General features: G+C 38.3%; 1 protein-coding gene across 4 annotated transcripts; it reads left to right on the top strand.

Annotated features, from left to right (window-relative positions):
• The first annotated feature begins 252 nt into the window (after nucleotides 1–252).
• On the top strand, nucleotides 253–14003 carry bbs4 (Bardet-Biedl syndrome 4). Of its 4 annotated transcripts, none has more exons than XM_026320484.1 (16): nucleotides 253–283; nucleotides 2676–2718; nucleotides 5468–5542; nucleotides 5715–5778; nucleotides 6091–6202; nucleotides 6451–6523; nucleotides 6948–7001; nucleotides 7085–7212; nucleotides 8067–8121; nucleotides 8202–8270; nucleotides 8476–8628; nucleotides 9166–9337; nucleotides 9775–9844; nucleotides 9941–10085; nucleotides 10159–10363; nucleotides 11729–14003. In XM_026320484.1, the coding sequence occupies exons 3-16, from the start codon at nucleotides 5534–5536 to the stop codon at nucleotides 11881–11883; spliced, it is 1464 nt and encodes a 487-aa protein (XP_026176269.1). In that variant the 5' UTR covers nucleotides 253–283; nucleotides 2676–2718; nucleotides 5468–5533; the 3' UTR covers nucleotides 11884–14003. The 4 variants fall into 4 exon arrangements, with proteins under 4 accessions (XP_026176269.1, XP_026176268.1, XP_026176272.1 ...); XM_026320483.1 differs by having other exon boundaries at nucleotides 257–283; nucleotides 5468–5547; XM_026320487.1 differs by lacking the exon at nucleotides 2676–2718 and having other exon boundaries at nucleotides 270–283; nucleotides 5468–5547.
• Nucleotides 14004–21647: the final 7644 nt, after the last annotated feature.

Genomic DNA, 21647 nt, shown 5'->3' with positions numbered 1-21647 from the left:
CTTAATTTTCTTTCCAAAATGTAAACAAATAAAATGGGACTCCGTTTTGCAGCCCACAGGTTATCTCAGTATGTGTATGTATATATTTGTATGCAAATATGTGTATATTGTTTTCAGCGTTTATTTACCATAAGTGAGCTAACTAGTTAACGTTTGGCTACTTAGCTTAGCTACTTTTAGTCAGGCAAATCCAAATCTGCCTCCGCATTCCACAGATGTATCCATGGCAACAGCTTCTAGTGTCAGTAATCCCAAAATGGCGGACGAAGTGGTACCAACTGCGGTGAGTGCAAAGCCAAAGCTACTTATCCTTTGCTTGAATATTTCTTTCCAGTACACATACTGCTGGGTGAAGTGATGTTGGGATAGCTCAGGGGTGCACATAACGCCAGGCTTAAGTACAGTCTTTATATAGCGCTGGTTATTTGAATGTAAGCTAGCTACCTGGCTAACGCCAGCTAAACTGATTAAACTTGGTTAACGCTACAGCTAACAACAACTTTGACCCTGTTTCTAATCTCACTCATCCATGGGCACAATAAACCTCGGAGCTAACAGCTGCAGCTCTAGTTAGGTGACAGCAGCATAAATAGATACAGGTATGTAACGTTATCAATGCAAATATGCACACGCTTGGCACTGTGGCGTTAACTATGTAACGACAGTCCAACTCTGCAGTCACTGAGCTTTATACTGCTGTACTATGACTGTAATATGTAATTAGTTAACGTTTAGAATGAGGAAACACAGAGATGACAGTGCAGTGCTCCACCAAAACGCCAGTGACTGCACTAGAAAGTCAAATAATGAGAAAAAAGACGTGAAACCTTGGATTGCGCATGCGTGTATCTAACTAGTAGCTCCAACTTTTATTCCAAAAAAGTTGGGCCTTTCGGGAATTTTAGCATGAAGACAGATTGCAATGATTTCCAAATCTCTTAAAGCCATATTTTAGTCACAATGAAACATAGAAAACACATCGAGTGCTTAGACTGAGAAAATGTTGCATAAAAAAACAAGGTAATTTTGAAATTGATGGCAGCAACACGTCTCTAAAAAGTTGGGACAAGCCCATGTTTACCACAGTGTAGCATCCCTTCTTTTTTTTAAAAGTCTGTAAACATCTGGGGACTCAGGAAACCGGCTGTTGGAGTTTGGGGAAAGAAATGTCCCATTCTTGTCCGATTTAGGATTCTAACTCTTCAACAGTTCTGGGTCTTCTTTGTTGTACTTTTTGTTTTAAGATGGGCCAAATATTTTTAATTGGTGAAAGGTCTGGACTGCAGGCAGGCCAGTTCAGCACCTGGACTCTTCTACTATGAAGCCATGCTGTTGTCATAGATGCAGCATGAGGTTTAGCATTGACCTGCTGAAATATGCAAGGCCCTCCTTGAAAAAGATATTGTCTGGATGGAAGCATACTTATGAACTTTTACTTGAGCTTTGGTTCAAAAAAGACAGCAGTGTTTCTGGATCACGTTCATAAATGGCTTCTTCTTTGCATGATTGAGCTTTAACTTGCATTTTTGGATGGCACAGCAAAATGTATTCACAGACAGTGATTTTTGGAAGTATTCCTGAGCCCATGCAGTGATGTCCATCACTATTTTTATTTGCAGTGGCGTCTGAGTGCCCAAAGGTCACGGACAACCAGCATTGTGTTTCAGCCTTGTTCCTAGCACACAGAGATTTCCCTAGATTCTCTGAAACTTTTGGTGATTTTATGTGCTATAGGTGATGATATATTTAAAGTCAATTTTATGTTGAGGAACATTATTCTGACATTGTTTGACAAGACGCAGCTTTTCACAGATTGGTGAACTTCTGCCCATCTTTACTTCTGAGAGACTCTGACTCAAGATGCTCTTTTTATACCCAAACTGTTACTGACCTGTTGCCAATTAACCTAGTTAGTTGGACGATGTTTTTCCAGCTCCTCCTTGTTAGGACCACTTACTTTTCCAGCCTTTTGTTGCTTCTGTCCTAACTTTTTTGAGACATGTTGCTGCCATCAATTTCAAAATTATGAGGTTTGTAAATCACTGCATTCTGTTTTTATGTATGTGTTCCAACTTTTTTGGAATTGGGTTTGTATATAAAGTAACTAGCTCTCATCATATAATAAGTTGTTTTTGTTAATGCAGTAACCAGTGGTAGAATGAAATTGGGTATGTTCATTTAAATAATGTAACTACTAAAAAATTCAGTTGACTCTCCCTAACACGTTTAATGAGCATGAGTTCCAAAACCTTCCAAAAAGGCTTAATGCAGTAAGTGGCCTTATAAATCTAAATAGTGTTTCCACATTTGTTTGAGGTGCAGAGGAGTTTGCTTAATCATTTGTTAAGCAAGGGTCATGTACAACTAATATCCAGTGCCTTACAGTTAGCTTTAGATGTTTGAATTTAGTCCCTAAGCAAGATATACTGTACAATATACAGATGCAGTATATTCATAGGCTCAGAGCATCTGTGTTTGTTTCTGTTGCATGTGCACACAGTGCTCCATGGCACATTTTATTCAGTCCGAACATTGACCACACATGCTTTTATCAGCTGCTGGTAATGGGGTACTACTAATGGAAATACTACCAGATAATGTCCAGTGACTTTTGCTTTGTAATATTGGGATCCTACATGCTCTTATTTATTTGTGTTGTGTCTGATTTATTTAAGCCTCCATTTCCTATTGAAGCCAAGAAACGACGGGCACCTAAAGGTACAGTAAGAGAACTGACGCTTGCAAGTCATCTTTCAAACAGTTTTGAAATGACATAATTCTTTTTACAGTACCCATTTTAATTTCTGACATGTAACTGGTAAAGGATACAGAGTGACTTTGGAACTAATTGTCCTGCAGAGGTCACCCTCACTCTTTTCTTCATTATTCCAAGCTGTGCATTAACTATGCAACTGAGTCATGTTCCAGATACTTCTCTGTAGACAACATTTGTCAATGAGGATATTTTGTTGTAATTATGGAATAATGTTCCATTAACCGGTTAATGCTGTTGTTCAAACAATCAAAGTTTTTGTTTTTTGCATTGCAACTCTTATAGGAGCAATTTGGTACATGCTACTGTATGAAATCATTTTGTATAGTATCTTTCTCTCTATTTTTTTCATGGCAAGCACGTCATTGATGTGGTGTACTTGTATAATTTGAGGAGAAAAGTCAAATCCAAATCCTAAGTGTGCTACCATAAGCTACGATGACTATGAATTAATAAACAGAGTAAAAATTGGATTTTTGTTAGTTAATTTAATGGAAGTGTCCACAGCTGTATAACCAGGGCTCTAAAAGCTGCATGATTAAGTCAAACACAGTAACATTTGTAATTTAGCCTTAATAAACCTCTATTGGAAATAAGAGTACATTATTTAGAGTAACCATATTAGAAAATACAGTATGAAAAACAAGCATGTATAGTAATGCTGTTAGAACATATGCCGCATGAGGACAGGCTGAGCTGATTAGTAATTTTAAAAACATGAAATATGTTGACACCTTGTTCAGAAACATCAGCTGAATTAAAAACAGAATTGCCGTCAGGTGTGTGACTTTCATAGCTTCATCCACAGGGAATTATAACTTCATTATGCCTTACATATGTGGTGAATTTAAACATGATTAGTGCTGCAAGAAACACTCCTCAGTATAAAAAATAATCTATTTTCCACTTAATGTTTAGTGTTCGAACTAGAATTGGGTGATGAAATGTGGTTCAAAGTCATGTTAATAAGAGTTCATTTCAAACCAGAAAAAAAGAGCTTTCACTTATTTTCAGTAAAGCGTGTTTCAGTTTGAAGAAAATCAATTAAAATTTTTTATTTGATTCTGCCTATAATTTCTATCAAATTTCTGGCATCTGAATATGAGTCTAGATAACTTGATAAGGCCAAGGAATTTTAAATGTTTTCTGGTAAAACTTCCAAACTAATTTTATTGTATTTTATTTATTACATTCTCCCCATGTGTTCTTTGATCTCAGCATGCCTCCGCTTTGCTCTTATCCCCTTTTAACAGACGGATGAGGCACATGGAAGGCAAATCTGTCTTAGCATTAGCCAGATCAAATATAACAAAGAGGAAAGTCCTCCATGTTGTGGATGAATCTTTTCACAGGATTATATTTAGGAGACCTCACGCTGCGCTCTTCTTTGTTGCTCCTTTCTACCATTCTTTCATACTGTAGTTACAGGAATAGATGCCACGCATGTATGCCATCTTCCCTCTCCAAATCTGCCCTGCTTTGTGTATGTGGACACTAAAGTACCACAAGGCCACAGCTGAATCTCAGAGACAAGAATATTATTGCTGTCTCAGCAGGAAGAAAGCGGATTAGGTTCCTACAAATAGGGCCGTTCCGAATCTTGACGAGGCAAACGTGTGAAGGCCGTGCAGTTTTGAACGGAGAGGATTTCTGTGAAGTAGTTGGAAGAGGCTCCAGTTATAGCAGCAGATCAACGGCACTGCTTGAAGCACTGACAGATAAAAACAGAAGGGAGCTTTAGTGTAGTTGACACTGTGTTTTTACACAGGCAGTTCATTAATGATGCTCTTCAGTGTCACTGGCAGACTCAAAGCCTAGCTCTTCATTTCACATTTGCCTTGAATCCTATTTTTAGCCTCGAAGGAAGTAGTAGGTGCAAGATAACAGGATTACCAGAATCAAACTTGCTTGAATTGGATTCATGTTTGCTTCCTTGTGAAATGAAATGTTGTACTCTGGGGAGAAGACTTGGAGCATTGTGGTTTGGTTCTTGAGGTTACCTAACCCTTTCTAAAGCTGTCATTGTGATCATGCTGCTCATTCCTCCAGCCTTGCTCTTCCAGTCTGTGTCTATACCCTCTCTGTTCTGTTCTGTCGCAAGTACCTGGCTTGTGAGACGCATTGTTACCCTGGCAACGAGAAGAATATCTCAACTTGCTAAGATGATAAGAGACAAAAAAAAAAAAAAACTGTAACAAAAAACTTGCTTACATAGTGACATTTACAGCATGGCTGGTGAATTGATTACGGTTTAGCCTGGGGTTTTCAGTTGAAGTGTTAACATTTATGTTAACTGTCAGATCAAAGACTAGCTAGTGACTGTAGAGACATGGTGCTTTCAGAAATATTTATTCAGCTGTCAAATAAAAAACAGCTGTATAAATTAAAAATAGTCCTAATAGACATAACTCTTAATAGTCTGAGCTGTCTGCCTGTAAGCCAAAACATGCTAATAAGCTAAGATTTACAGTGTGCCTAGTGAATTGATTTAAATTTAGCCTGTGAATTTAAGCTGAAGTGTTACATCTGAATTGAAAAGCGTTAATGACTGGGAAAGCATGATATTTTTAGGACTAATCATTCAGTTGTCCACTAAATAAGATACCATCTGAATGGTCAAGGGCAATGAGCATAATAGTTACAGAAATGTCTTAAGTTATACTTCTTCTCGTTGTATTATATTCTTCCTTCCAGCTCCTGAACTACCCATTGTGGAGAGGAGAAACTGGCTAATCCACCAGCACTACATCCGCAAAGACTATGATACCTGTAAGGTAAAAGGCCTTCATCTCTCCATTGTCCCTGTGGTTTAGCTTGTCATTGGCCTGTGTCTGTGTTCAGTGTTGCACAGCCTGAAATGTTCGTTTTTGCATGCATAGTAGCCATTATTTTAATTCGTGTTGAAAGAACCTGATAACTGTCTCTAATTCTGGCCATGTAGGCAATCATCAAAGAACAACTGCAAGAGACTAATGGAATGTGTGAATATGCTATATATGTTCAAGGTGAGCCATCATTTTCCTAGCACACATGTGGCATGTCTAATGTTGATTCACAGCTACATCAAATGAAGTCTCTACCCATAATATCAAGTAGATCATTACTTCCCCAAAATCTCCTTTTTGGACCCCATGCTGTGCCTTTGATTTTTAGCGTGTGTGTGTGTGTGTGTGTGTGTGTGTGTGTGTGTGTGTGTGTGTGTGTGTGTGTGTGTGTGTGTGTGTGTGTGCACGTGTGTGTATGTTCGTGTGTGTTTTATTTTCTCATGTAGATGAAGATCCTTTTCTGTGTTTTTATTTAATTTTTTTTTTCCATAGCACTAATCTTGCGTCTTGAGGGCAAGATCCAACAGTCCCTGGAGCTGTTTCAAAGCTGTGCTATTCTAAATCCCAGCAGTGCTGACAATCTCAAACAAGTGGCCAGATCACTGTGAGTCTACTGTCCTCAGTCCTCAAGCCTTCTCCATTAGCTCGTTGGACAGACAGAAATACACAGTGGTAATAGCTTCATTTCAGAAGTTATGGCCAGATCTTATTTTAATACTGTAGGGAAAAAATAATCCACCCCTAGTGATTATTTTTTTAATGTTGGTGGTTTATATAAGTAGCTGTTCATAATGCAGTGACTAAAATGAATTAACTTCTCATATGGATTGTTTTTCTGTATTCTTTTCAAAGATTTCTCCTGGGAAAACACAAAGCAGCTATTGAATTCTATCATGAAGCTGCAAGGCTGAATGAGAAAGACTGGGTAAAAGAAAAGAAACATACTAGTGCTAGGTTTCTGCTTTGTCTTAAAATTGCTATGGGAAAGTGTTTGTTAGTGGGCCTGGTATCCTTCATTGCTAATACACAAGAAGATGTTCTCTCAACAAATGTTCCTGTTTAGAACAGGAAATGCAGAGACTGAAGCAGACCTTTCCACACTCATCCAATTTGTAATCAAAAACATCTTCATGTTTGCACTTCCAAACAGATCCAGGGCTTTTTACTAAAATTCTATTAACCTGGCCCAGCAGGGCCATTAATTATTCATACTTGTATATTTTAGAAATGTAAATCAATCTGTCAGTTACACTGTAGCATTTGTATTCAGCAGAGGTATTGCTCAGCCTTTATCCAGACCTTTTCCATTAAGCATGCCTCTTGTATAATTTGACATTTTCTCACCCCAGGAGATCAGTCATAATATGGGGGTGTGCTACTTCTTCATCAAAGACTTCAAAAATGTGAGTATGCTGCTTTAACCAACACTATACAGAACAAATTGCACTAATTCCCCAGGAATTTGATCATCTTCTGTCTCTGTCAGGCTGAAGAGCATTTGAACATAGCTCTCCAGATAAATAAACACAACAAGTCTTTCATGATGCTTGGGAAAGTTCATTTGCTGGCTGGAGAAACTGACAAGGCCATCGAAGTATATAAGAAGGCAGTGGAGTAAGTAAAGCTCAGATGTGGGCAGCATTGAAAAGCAGAGACAATACAATCATGCTAGGTCTAAAGGGCATTATACCCTACACTTTGGTTCTGCATATACAGTCCACTATGTTTTAAATATTTTGGTCATACATGTATGTGATTCCATTATAATTATTCATAAATTGCTTACCATGATAAAGTTATTCATTAAGCCCAAATAATAAAAACATGTTTGATTTGCAAATGTTCATAAGTAACAACAGCGTCACTGTGACATGATAGCATTCTTTCAGGACACTAAAAGAGATTCTCATATATCTTGCTATTTCCAATGAGGTTAGTTACTCCAAGATTTTCCCCCTTGATTTTATCTGATAATTTTTTGGAGAACCTTTCAATAAGTGGTCCTCCTTCAGTCTCACACAGCGTTTAACCTGGGGTCCTTTTCAATTCCGTATAAATTCTGTTCATTTCCACTTCTATTCACATGTTGAATATTTGATTATATAACATCGGGCTGTGGTGTAAATAAAGAAGTCACATCAGTGTCTATAATAGAGCTCATTATGGCTACCTCCTGATGGGGGTAAATTAATTAATCAAGTTCCCCAGTACTGGTTGCTTTTAATGAGACATACCACTGTGAGTCTTATTTTAAGGTCGATCTGCCTCTTCTCTATAATTTTTTCTTTGAGCCACATCTTCCCCCCACAGGTCGTAATTAATACTCCACAATTATGCTGAATCAAAGCTTGACTGAATAATCATCAATGAATATCAACTATGTTTGTTTAAGAATAAGTGCAGGCATTAAATGTAATTGCAGGCATGAAGTAACATTTTTCATTTGATTCATCTTACTCTCAATGCAGATTCTGTCCTGAGAATACTGAACTTCTGACTACTCTTGGCCTGCTGTTTTTACAGGTACATAGAACCTCTTATAAAACCTTCATTTAAATTATGTGTAGATACAGTCTAATCTTCTGTGTTTGTTTCTTTGTCAGCTTGGGAAATACCAAAAAGCATTTGAGCACCTTGGAAATGCCCTCACTTTTGACCCCAACAATTATAAGGTATGAAGGTACTTGAGCAAGCATTATATATTTCATTTTCTACTAAGCTACCTGAGGATAGTGCATATGAGGTTTTTTTTTAAAGCAGTTAAGTCAAAATGAAGCGCCATTCTCTGTCAGGGGGTATAGTCTTTCTTTCATCATGCACTGTTTCAAAGGGGACATCTTCCTCTGATATTTCTCTAATCACTGTTGTTATTCCCAGGCCATCTTGGCTGCAGGCAGCATGATGCAGACCCATGGTGACTTTGATGTGGCCATGAACAAGTACCGAGTGGCAGCATGTGCTGTGCCTGAGAGCCCCCCTCTCTGGAATAACATTGGCATGTGCTTCTTTGGCAAGAAGAAATATGTAGCTGTGAGTAATGTTTTTGATGACTTGAGACTTAATGAAGGTTTAAAAAAAAAATTAAAAATTAAAAAAAAAACATGCTAGATACTTGAAATATATCAGTCATTAGAGTATTTTCCTATTTTATAACTGAATACCAGCATTCCTTGAACACAGCCAGAGGGAAATCCATAGAATCCACATAGGCAGCCAAAGTGAAACATCCAAAACAGAGCTACTGTGTATATATAAACATATGTACACAGTCTATGGGCCTTTCTATGACAGACACGTAGCACACACATCTCATGCTGCATTGCTATGAGTAGGCCTTCATGTGTACTATACAGTATCTCACGACACGTTTGTTTACTGTGCTAGATATGAGAAATCATATTTAAAAATGTATACGTTCATACATAATTTGTTTCACATTTTCCTAAGGTATTATGAATCCACCTTGGTGTCGAATGTGTTTTGTAGAATGTCTTAGCTTGTTCTTTTTTTATTTATATTTAAGATACTTTCCTAGTCAGATGTTGATTATTCTCTTTTCTCCCACAGGCGATCAGCTGCCTGAAGCGGGCTCACTACTTGTCTCCTTTTGACTGGAAAGTGTTGTATAACCTGGGTCTGGTACACTTGACAATGCAGCAGTATGCTTCTGCCTTCCACTTTCTCAGTGCTGCCATTAATCTGAACCCGCGAATGGGGGAACTCTATATGTTGCTAGCAGGTACTAAGTCAGAGAGAAAGAAGTTATTCATCCTTTAATTTAACCTTTAGAGAGAAAGTCTATAGTGGTGATGGTAATAAATACAAATAAATAAATTGAACTGTTTAAGTTTGTGGGTTTATTTTTGAGGTCAAACGTGTAGCTGATAGATGGACTTTTTCTTAGATGTTTAACCACACTTATTGTCCCATAATAGCCTAAAATGTTGCTGCTTGATTGTTAAAAATGTACCTTTCTAAAATCATTTATTGTTTTACCTGTAGGACCATCCATTGTTGGCTATTTCATTTGAACATTTTTAGTAAACAGAGATTGTCTTTTGCTCGTGGTTCTGATCATTTGCTTGCATTCACAGTTAAAATGACTTGTTTAGCATCTCTTGCATGTGACAGTAACTCAGCTGCAGATTACGCCTGACTCATATTTATGGTCAACAGTGGCTCTGACCAACTTGGAAGATGTTGAGAATGCCACCAGAGCATACGAACAAGCTGTGACTCTGGATGAGTGAGTCTGTCTTAAATGCTCTTGTTTGATTTGTTATCAGCTCATTAAATTGTTTGAATTGAATTGAAGTGTTTCTTTGTGATCAATTTCCAACAGATCCAACCCTTTGGTTAACCTGAACTTTGCAATCTTCCTTTATAATCATGGTGAGAAGAAGGGAGCTCTGGATCAGTATCAGGAGATGGAAAGGAAAGTCAACCTACTTCGAGACAGCAGTACCAACTTTGAGTTTGATCCTGAGGTACTGTAGATCCTGTTGTTGATGTCAGTTTTTGAAGACGTCTTGCCAAACATCACCTTTTTGTTGCCTACAGCTCATGGACATGGCACAGAAAATGGGAGCTGCCCTACAGGTGACAGAGAGTCTGGTGTGGACTAAACCAGGCAAGGACTCCAAATCAAAACCAAACTCAGCAGCAGCCGCCAAAACCTCTGCTGCTACTCTTGGTACTAACCAAGCACTGGGCCAGGCCATGTCTTCTGCTGCAAGCTACAACAAGAACATCCAGTTACCAACAGGTACAAACTATGTGTATGATTTATATAAACTGAAGCCTGTGGCATGATGTTTCAATTAAAGCTGTAGCTGTCATATACTGTATTTGTAAAACAAATCCAGGCTAGACCAAATCCGTCCGTCTTTTGATTTAGTTCCAGCCACAAACTGAAAATGAAGTTAATATATATATATATATATATATATATATATATATATATATATATATATATATATATATATATATATATATATATATATAAAAATAAATTTAAACCAACTTTGAATATATGCTGAATGTATACCAAGTAGTGGTGAAGGTTGTAAGCATCTTCATTGCTATTGTCTGTACACTCATTTCACTCAATCATGATCCATCTACATGTATGGCAGACAGGGACCTGCTGTATCATGGTAGCCATGAAACCTACTGTATTTGGAAAACGTTTCTTTTAAACTTGCTTGGGTTTGTAAAGAACTGGCATACGGTGCAACAGGGATTTTAAATTGGGGCAGTCGTGACCCTGGGGGGGGGGCAGCCATGGACCAATGGATAGAGACCAATGGATAGAGAGTCGGACTTGTAGCCCAAAAATTGTAGGTTCGAGTCTCGGGAGTGAATAGCCAACGCTCTCTCCACCCTCAGTACCACGAATGAGGTGAGACCCTTGAGCAAGGCACCGAACCCCCAACTGCTCCGGGGGTGTGTATTCACGGTGTGTCTGTGTTCACCGCTGTGTGTGTTCACTTTGGATGGGTTAAATGCAGAGCACAAATTCCGAGTGTGGGTCACCATACTTGTGGCTTCACTTCACGTCACATTTTCACATTAAGAAAGTTGAGTGAAACCAATGTTGTTGTTTTTTTTTCAAAAGCTAAGTCCACTTTGCTTGTTTTCTAAGTATTCTGTCGCCTTCTGTATCTCAAGCCATTTGTGCTCTGGAAAACAATAACTGTTATAAATGTGCTATTAAAGCACCTAAGTAGTTCTCCTTAATGCTCCAACAACTTTTTAATTTGCTGTTATTGTGCCTGACCATTAAGACATGTCCATCTGAATTGCACATCTCTGGGATGTAATAAGTGCAAAATGTGACACCGATTTTCAAAGTTTGGTCAGGTCTTTGTTGTAAAAGAGAAAATGTATCTGTATTCAAAGGTTGAAATTTGATATTTAATTTATATGCAGCATTTACTTTTCTAAAGGTAGGTAACATTAGGCTTCTATTCAACATTTTAAATATGTCCAGTTCTCAACCTCTAAAAATAATGTTGTCATGGTTTCAGTGTATGTAATAAATATTTTGCAGAGCCGTCGTGTGTTGTCTTGTAGGTATTGGTACATGTTTATTACAGTGCATCAGCTCTTCTGATTTTTTTACTTTCAGGAGTTTCCAAAGGCCCCACCGTGCCCCCTGAGCCAGAACCTGATGTGGAGAAAGCCCCTAGCCCACCCACTGATCCTCCAGGCTCCCCAGAACCTGCAGAAACAGACAACCCCAAACCCAGAACCAGCAAAAGAAGAACTAAGGTGGAGGAATAAATTAGATTAGTGGCCACAGTCTTACTTAACATCCTTGTCATTAGTTCACTTCTATGTTTTGAAGGCACATTGAAGTTATACAGCATCCAAGCTATTTGTGGTTTCCTAGCTCACTGTAGTTAGACAGGAACCCTTGTGTAATAGGCTCTTGGTTTAGGGTTACAGACATTTTATGTCCTTAAACAGTAATTTACACTGAAAAAGGCGAGGTGAATGTGCACTTTTGCCATCTCACTTCAAGAACATTCAGTGTCAGTCCATCACTTCTCACGGTTCAAAATTCTGCGATAATCAAGTGTTTGTTGTAAAATCTGTGGCACATTTGGTGCACACGTCAAAACCAATTTCAGCAACATCCAATTTGGCAAAAAGAAAACTTTTGCATTTGTGCAGTTGTAAGTATTATTTGAATGTGCTTAGAAATGAGGTAAAATTATGAATTTTTTCTTGTTTTGACATTTCTAGGGAGGGTCTTAGTCCTTTATCTGTTAGGCATCCCTGCAGCTAAATAAATGTGAAGTTAATGCTGTGACAATCACTGCTAAAATCTGATTACAGAAAGGGATGTTTTTGAAGAATTTCAGGATATTGCCTGTTTGTAATCTAGGACTCTTTCTGAGGGTTGAGTGTAAATAGTGAAACATGCTTTTATATGCGGGGAATGGTATGTTTATAGAGAGTAATGTATTTAATATTAAATAAGAGGCTTTAAATAAAATAGCTGTCAATGCTTCCTTTATGGAGTCTTTTATGAAATTTTATAATTTTATTTTGTATATATGTTAAGGTCATTCAGTTCAACAGACACCACCAACAAGGGACAGTATTGTTTAAAGTCTAGCCACTACCTAACACACAGTGTTCTCAACAAGAAAAATAACAGAAAAACTAATATAATATTTACATAGATTTACATTTGCCGAAATTTAGTTACTGTTGGACAAAGGCCTACAGAGGAATCTATTTTTCTTGAATGTAATATAATTATATATTTATATTGTTTGCGTTTTTTAATGTTTTTGGACTGCGATAGCATTGAGCTACTCATCAAGCCAATATTTTTTCTTTCATGTTAAAGAAAGAGGAGTAGACAGTTTTGATGTAAGATGGGACCTCAAACTAATCTGTACCTAGCGTCATATATGTGTGTGAATTACAATTAGGATGGGGTAATGTGCATATATTAACTAACAATATTCTGAAATTCCTATGAAAAAAGTTTTATACATTAGGGACATTTAAATATCAATCTGCTTTTGTTTGGTTTGGTTTTATTAAAAGATACCCCTGTCAGATACTGTCAGTGTGTTGTTGCTCAAACCACCAATAGACCCTTGAAATGCTCAAATCGTCACTCTTCTCTCATGTTTCTGAACTGGATTGTTTTAAATTATGAAGTGGATTTGGTTTGGGGGGCATCAGGGTATTTTTGAATATATTCTAAATGATGATTACAGTAACTGCTGATTACAATGAATTCTTCAATTTCCCCTTGGGGATTAATGTCATTCATTAATGTAATCAATCTGTTTGACTGGCTGTCTCAAAATGGTCTCATGATTTCAGTTAGACATTCTTATGCCAGTCTGTGCACAGAAAACATTGAAAATGTGAATCCTTTTTTTTTTTCATGGCAGTTCTGGTTCGAATTCTGAGTTGAAACTCTTCACACTGCTAGAATATGATGGCAACAAAGCAATTTTGAAAGATGGTTTTCTCTAAAAAAGGCAACTGCAGTTCAGAGATAATGGGGTTAACTCTTTAACATGAGATCTTCCCTTTACAGGCTCTTTTCGGGACTGGGGTTTCTTTCTGCAGGCCTTTGTATGTGGGCATTTTTAAAGAGTCCTAATTATGATGTCTGATTTGAATAAAATGTAATTATCCAGTTTATTGATTCCACAAATTCCTTCAAAGATTGGACATGGTTTTGTTTTTTGGGGTTGTTGTTTGTGGAGACAGGAGCAGTTTTAACTTCATTTGCAAGTAGAGCCATAGGAATGAGCATTTCCATGTTGGATTTGATGCAAATGTTTGTTTTTTTTTTTCAGCGTTTTGTTGTGACACAGTTTAGTCCCTGCCCAGTGAGGAGTGTAAATATAAATGAGGCAGAAATTAAATACTCAAGTGTCAGGTCAACAGAGTTGGTGCTCTGTGTTGCTGTTTGTCTTTGTAGTGCAGCTATGGCTGGAGATTGTGATTGCAATTGTGTATTAATCGATTTCAAATCTTTGAGTCTGATGTCATGTATGCTCAGATCCTTGGTTAGGCCAGGTGGGTAATAAAATATTAATGACTGCTGGTGCTTTTTAGAAATTGATTTATTTATATTAGCCAGGTGCTTACTCATGTTTGCCTGCATCACTGACAGAACTTTCCAATGCTCTGACTTCCACAGTATCTGCTCATTATTAAGCTGTGCTAGATTTCAAATCAGTTTTTCCACACATTTCCACACGTGAGGAAATGATTGAAAGGGTTAGGAAGTGTTGTGCCACTTTGTTCTCTGTAATTATGTAATTTATGTCACTCTTTAAAAAAACATCCCACTCAAAACTGACCACTAGTGGTCACAGTAAAGCTTTGCTGCCCCAGATTTTACCCAGTGAAGGTCTGAACATCCTAAATCAAATGAGTACAAGTGATCCATCGTATGCAGGATTTTCTTTTTCATAGTACTACTCAAAAAAAGTTAAGTCAGTGGAATCAGGGGAGTTCTCCCCGTGCTTGTGTGGGTTTTCTCCAGGTACTCTGGTTTCCTCCCCCAGTCCAAAAACATGTATGTCAGGTTGATTGGTGACTCTAAATTGCCCATAGGAGTGAGTGTGAGTGTGTGAGGTTGTTTGTCTCTATGTGGCCCTGTGATGGACTGGTGACCTGTCCAGGGTGGACCCCTGCCTTTCACCCAAAGAGAGCTGGGATAGGCTCCAGCAGGTCCCTGGGACCCTGGTTAGGACTAAGCAGGTATCGATGATTGATGGATGGTATCAGCAGATTATAAATGTGGAAAATAACATCATGAATAAATTTTGAAAATAAAACTTGAAAAGTGTGAAATTCTCTAAGTTTAATGCATAATGGGGTTCATGTTCACAGTTTAGATGGTACATTTCTAGAAAAGCTTAATTTAACACTTCCTTGTAAAATATACAGAATCTTTTATAAACCCTTTGTTCTTAATGTGTTTTCTTTTCATTGTGCCAGTTTAGTTGATATTCCATTCCACAACATCTTCTTTCTGCTATCTTTGTGGAGACAGATACTCATTAAGTCTTATTGCCTTTCTTGTCGAAGCCTGACATGGCCCTGCTGCATGCTGTCACTGAAGACTGGATCCAATCAGATCAGTTTTTGGCCCTGAAGATACTCACAGGAATGATCACTGATCTGTCGGTGTTACATTTCTGAGCTTATCTTTTTATGCTTTTTTTTATGGAGAATGGCGTCTACATGTGCTGCTACTATCGCCAAGAAACTGTAGTTTTTTTCATTAGTTTCTTGTTAAACTGTGCATGCCTGAATTGCCTGTGGTCGTAACTTTTACAAGCCAGCTGATGGCCTGTGAGTTACTGCTCCTGCTGCAGTTATTTTTCAGTGCAGCTGTGGAAGATTGCTTTTCCATTTCTCATCTTTCTACAATTCAAATTGTGTGCAAGCAGCTCAGGACCTCACGGATGTTGCATTTAAAGTTCTCTGCTCCAGGGAATGGTAAGTTGAGCTATTTTCTTGTGTGTTTTTTATGTCAGGTTTTGCATACTATTGCAGATGGAACTTATATTAATAAACCCTGATTGAATACAACATATTTACAATAATAGTGAGTTGTGTATGTGAAATACTGCAGCATTGAGTTTACGTTATTTTCAAATGTTAAACTCTCGAGTTCCTTTTTTTTCTAACATAAATTATGTCTTGTTATGAGTGTTGTCACTTGCAGCTGTTCTCAGTCTCAATTGTTCACTGTCTTGTTTGCTAAGATGCTCACAGCTGGCGGGCTGTACATTTGTTTGTTTCATTGCAGCACAGAGGTGTTGGAGGCCTTACTTAGATGGAGAAGTGTTTTATTTTCTAGTCATGATGAGATGTGAATGGTAGTGGTTTGATTTTTCAGAAATCTGTCTGTCTGGAACTCAAATAAGCCATGCTTTTAACTTTCACCCTGTTTTCCTACTTTGCAGGTCTATAATTTAGCTTTCAACTTGTACATTACTGTAACTCTGTCTGCGACTCTTCATGCAGTCTCAGCCCATTGTCTGGCTCTGTTAAATAGGTCCCCAGGTGGTCGTAGGGAGTATCAAGATCAGTCCTGGCTACTTGGTGAGGTTGAAAGTTCCACACATCCTCCCACCTTTCTTTTTCTGCTCAGTCATCTCAGTTTCACATCATTCCTTTTCCTCTTACCCCAACAGTCTTCCCTTCCTGAAACACTGGACTGTGTCCCAGTTCCTTACTACACAGTAACTGTGTGCAATGTAATAATATACATTATGTTTAATGTTTGGTGCATTTTGGTGGTTAAATACAAATTAATTTACTGTTTACACTTATTTACAATGTGTGAAAATGACAGGAATGTGCAACATAATCAGACTTGAACTTAAGAAGACCACAACCAGTCAAACATAGGAACAGCTTAATATTTATTCAGAAATTGATACTTTATTTAAGTTTCTTGAAGTTTTCTTGGAGCTGATCCTTCACCACACAATTATCGGTTGCTAAAATGTTTTCCAGTCGTCAGCCAGTGGTTTTTTTCCATGGTGTTAACACTGCGGGAGAAAGGTGTCCAGCAAGATACTCAAAAATCTACAGTTCCTTGTAGTGGCCTGGCTTGAATTTAGTGGCCTATGTACTTTGCATGTTTTGTTGTGTTTTCTCTTTTTGCGGCACATTGAGCTCTCAGGGCCACCGTAGTTTATAGTGTAAACACTACATACTCAAAAGCTGCCCTCTATCAAGCACCTGTACACAAAGTGAGTCAAGAGGAGGGCTGACAAGGTTTCTTCAGACCCCTCACATCCTGGTCACAAACGGTTTGAACTCCTCCCCTCTGGACGCTGCTACAGAAAACGCCAAAACAACCAGACTTTCTCTCTCTTGTGTTATTCTGGGACACCAGCTCCAGCAAAAAGACATCACAGGGAAGTTAATGGGGCCAGGTTTTTGGATGAAGTCCCTGTTAAATAAAGACACTTCAGGTGTTGATCGATCCTGATTATGTTTCCGTCCTTAGATCATATAATCAGATGATGAAGCAAGAGTCTGGAGTGCACTGGCAAGAATAAGAGGAGGTCACAGTGCCATGTGAACATGTTGACAGCTTGTGATTCATTCTCCTTCAACAGAATAAGTATTCCTAACATTTTCAAGGTCCCCTCTATATGTATGTGTATGTTCACCTTTTTACATAATTTTGCTCTATGTGATTATATGAATTAAACATCTGCTCATTTAGAAATGTTTTTTTTAACCTCTCTAAAATAAACTCCCTCAGGAATTGTTGTTATAAATCTTACATTTCTAACAAATCCATTTGGAACATTTCTATGCTGCACCACTGGCATCTTAATTTAATGTTGTAGAAACTAAAAACTGTTATGAGTCCATCAGTTTTCTTTAAACATTAAACTCATTTTGAGGAAAAATAGCAGTGGTATTAAAGTTTTAGGAGACTCTATCAAAATATTTATGCAGACTTCATGCAGCTCTCAGTGGGGGTTCTCATGTGGGTCACAAGCGTGGAGAAACCTCAGCACAGCAGGCAAAAAATGTGTTATGTCAGATATAAACCTGGTTTCAAATTGATACACGTCACGTTGGTGTTTCACCATGAGTGAGTTTGACTTGACTTCATGTGCACATGATAGATCAACTATGCTACTGAAACTTTTCTATGAATAGATCCTTTAATATGAGCATTTTTAGCACTCATAGCCTGGAGTCATTATTTATTCAAATGGATTGTTAAAGAATTGCACTAGTAAAACAGTAGTTTGTATGACGTGTTGTCTAATATCCTCGGAAATCAAATGTGTTTTCTGTTGCTCCAAACACTGTTGATCAATCCTTGTCTTGAATATGTGTGAATGTAAGTTTTAACAGAGTCACAGTCAGTGGTTTTGAAAGTTATTTGGCCAACCAAAGTACACTAGCAAATTAATTTATCCTTCTGTCTATTCCCTCTACCACTGATTCAGGGTCGCAGGAGGCTGCAGCCAATTCCAGCTGACATTGGATGAAAGGTGGGGAGAACCCTGGACAGATCACCAGTACTCCACCCTCAAACGTCTGAATTGGACTAAGTGGTATGGAGGATGGATGGATGGACAGAAGCTGCAGTGTAGCTGTCTTTTATTAAACTCCTGCTGTTGTAAATACTCACTAGTGCAGCAAATGGCTATTAATCACTCACTGAAAGTCCCTAAGAAATGACAACAAACAGCTTTTTTAGGAAACTGCTTTAATCAAAATAAAGCCTACGTTCATTGGCCATTTGTAGAAACCAACAGACTAACACATTAGTTTAGGCTGTTAGTGTGATCAGAGGATGTGAGAAAGAGTCAGACTGTGATCAGTGAGGCAGTAATGAGATGAGCTGGATCTGGATGAGCTTCTTACCAAGATATTTTCCATAATTCAAGCTGCGACGTCCTTGAGCAGGAATTGAACCTCTTGTGGACACAGTGCCCTGACCAGAGGCTGAAAAGAAAAGTTTTCATTTAGAGAGATTTAACGGGAATGGCAATATTTTATATTTTCAGCACGGTGCATGTTAAAGTCTGATCAATCCTACCCACCGTGCTCACAATGTGTTACATTAAAGCTGAATTAGTCAATATTTTTACATTAACAACAATCAAATGAGTTGCTTTAATGATACCAACACAGCAACATTACCTGCTTCTTCTCAGCTCTACAGAGCATGTCAGCAAGTTTCTGCTTCCTTTTTTTTCTGGTCCACAACTATATTGTTTCGATTCATTTTTCTCCTCTTACATCAACCTCACGTCCAGCCACAGCAGACCGCGATGACTGGAAATGGCTCAGCTGGTGAATATTGTGGTCAAAACATTTTTACAGAAGTTAGTGTAGACCAACGCAGAGTTTAAAAAGGGACTTCTACTTGTTAAGTATGAATGCTTGCACTGATCTGTGTTTGATAGACGTCTAAACAGCCAAAGGTTTGATAAGATATTCACATCAGACAGGTGAGGCCATTTGCAGCTCACCAGGTGCCAAAAGAAATGCAAAATGTCTTATTACAAAAGGTGAACACTGTGCACTACAGACGGTATGTCTGAAAACTACCTTAAGAAGAATTATTGCCTATGCTGTACTTTCCTGCCTACTGACCATGTCCAGAAACTAAACTTTTCACTGTCTCTCAGACTGTTTTATTAATTCATGACTGTCTGCTCTAACCTTCGGTGCTGTTTCACAGTGACTAGGGTTTTTCACCAGGGTGGAGCCTTCAGAGCAGCAGGGGACATGAATCTGTTTCACCAAGCAGGGACATAAAAGGTTCTATGTCTGTATAATCGCTGTTGTTACATTATGGCGAGACTTAATTTGTTATATCATGTGTCAGATCTGCAAATTCAAGCAATGATTAAACCCACTGAATCAAGGATGTTTGGGATTGAAAAACAATTGTCTTTTCAATTCATGAGAAGTACTTCCTTATTAGTGTCCAGATTTACATTGTTATTCTTTCCAGTAAGACATCTTTATGGTGCCAGCTGAATTGCTTTTCCTCCTCTGGATGTATGCATCATGTCTGTGATCAGGGACAACAAACACCATAAGAAACAAAGATCCCGGTGGAGTGCTTCTCTCAGTACTGCCGACCGTTATCTGGCAGGCTGTAAAGAACCAGGATTATTCTGAGACAACAAGTGAAATAAGACCTCAGTGCTGAAACCTCAGGAACAGTATATTATGTACAGTCATGCTGCATGGCAGATGGGGAAGAATATTTCTGTCTCACTGAAATATGGTGGGTGTACTTCAACATGTGTGAGCGCAGCCTGGAGATCTGACCTAATTTTACTGGTGTAACAGCTTCAAAGAAAAGGATTAGGCTTTATTGTAAATGGGTCTGATACTACACGTATCGCCATTCAGTTACAAGCAGTGTAGACTGAGTGCAAAACCTCCACCTCAGCAGCTTTGAACTGTCTGTAGCATTTGATGTCTGATCTTTTTGGGTGGTGTTGCCGTGTTTTTCTTTAAATTAACAGTTTAAGTACTATTTCCTGGACATTTTGGCCTATTATTAACCAACGTTTGATTATGTGAGCATGCTAACTTGTTTAGTAATCAGTCACACATGTAAAAGCAAAGTAGTGAATATGTTTATTTGATCATAAAGAATATGGGACTTTGCTAATTAGCCACATGGAGCGAAGTCACCATTACATTTTATGTAAATATAAAACTGAAGCTCTATGTGATTAGAGTTACCCCAGTGTTCCCATTCAGGACAGTCACCTTAACTTTTCATCTCAAGCTGTTTCTCAATATAATCCCCACCATGGAATTTGCTGCCTACTTCTTTGTCTACTTTACTTTTTCATGTGTGACTGATTACCAAACAAATTAGCAAGTTCACAAAATGCTAATTATAGGCCAAATGATTATTATTTTTTAGGGGTGCCCGAGACAACATCTAGGTGTGCTTTGAGCACCCCTAAAAAGGGTCTATATCACCCCTGCTGTATGCTAAGCTAAGCTAACAAGCTGCTGGCTTTAGGTTTCATATTAACCACAGAGACATTGGGGGTGGTATCATGCTTCCAACTCTCATGTAGTGGTTTTATGTGTCAAACTGTTCCTTTGTTTGGTCTTTAAAGTTGTATCCCTGGTATCAATAATTAGGGGATACATGGTGGATGATGAACTTTTTGACATTTAAAAGTTAATCTCAGAATCAGTGGACTTGACATTGTCTCCTTACTGTTCCACCACTGTTGGCCCTTTTATAGTTCTGCTTGGCTTAATACACACCAGTGTTTGGGATTTGTGGCAGCAATGGATGGATTAGAACATACAGACAAGACACTGACAGAGAGAGTGAGACAGGCCTTGTATACCCAGTGTGCCTTTGAGGTGCTGTTTCATGTAATTAATCTGCCTAGCTTCACTAGACTCATGCCATATTTCACAGTGACACTAATAATGCCTGGTTATATGATGTTGTAAAATCTTAGTTGGTGTTTAAACATGTAATTTAGGCAGAGTAATGGTGCATATAATGTATTTTACTTTTAATCACTGGGTTTTTTGTGTGGAACTGAAGGAGCAAGGCTTTGCATTTCAATAAAACCTCTTGATTAGGGAGTATGTTGTTGTTTTTCAGCAGATACTGTTTACTCTGAGCTCCGTCTTCCAAATTTCTCCCCTCCACCCCTATCCTGGAGACGACTCAAAGACCCCCTGCTGGCAGCTCAGCAGAGCAGCTTTATCTGGGTTTGCCGCTCTCCCGTCTTTCCACAAGCCTCTTCTCATTGTGTCACCCAAATGTGTCAGCCTCAAGCTGCAAGCCCCAGCTACAAACTGCATCTCGGGGATGAGAGAGCCATTCATTAGAGCATCACCACCAGCTCTCGCAACAAAGGTTCAGTGTTTCATTTCCCATCACTCCATATGCATAGAAATCAATAGCAGTAAAGAGGCAGACATGAATGTTCTGTTGACAACAGTTAAGAGACTTTATGTGCAGGGTAACAGACATCATTTTTAAGGTTAGCTCTTTGAAGGGATAT

Source organism: Mastacembelus armatus, chromosome 3, assembly GCF_900324485.2.
Source record: "Mastacembelus armatus chromosome 3, fMasArm1.2, whole genome shotgun sequence".
NCBI lineage: Eukaryota > Metazoa > Chordata > Actinopteri > Synbranchiformes > Mastacembelidae > Mastacembelus > Mastacembelus armatus.
Note: the sequence above shows the minus strand (reverse complement) of the source record. Positions and strands in the feature narration are given on the sequence as shown.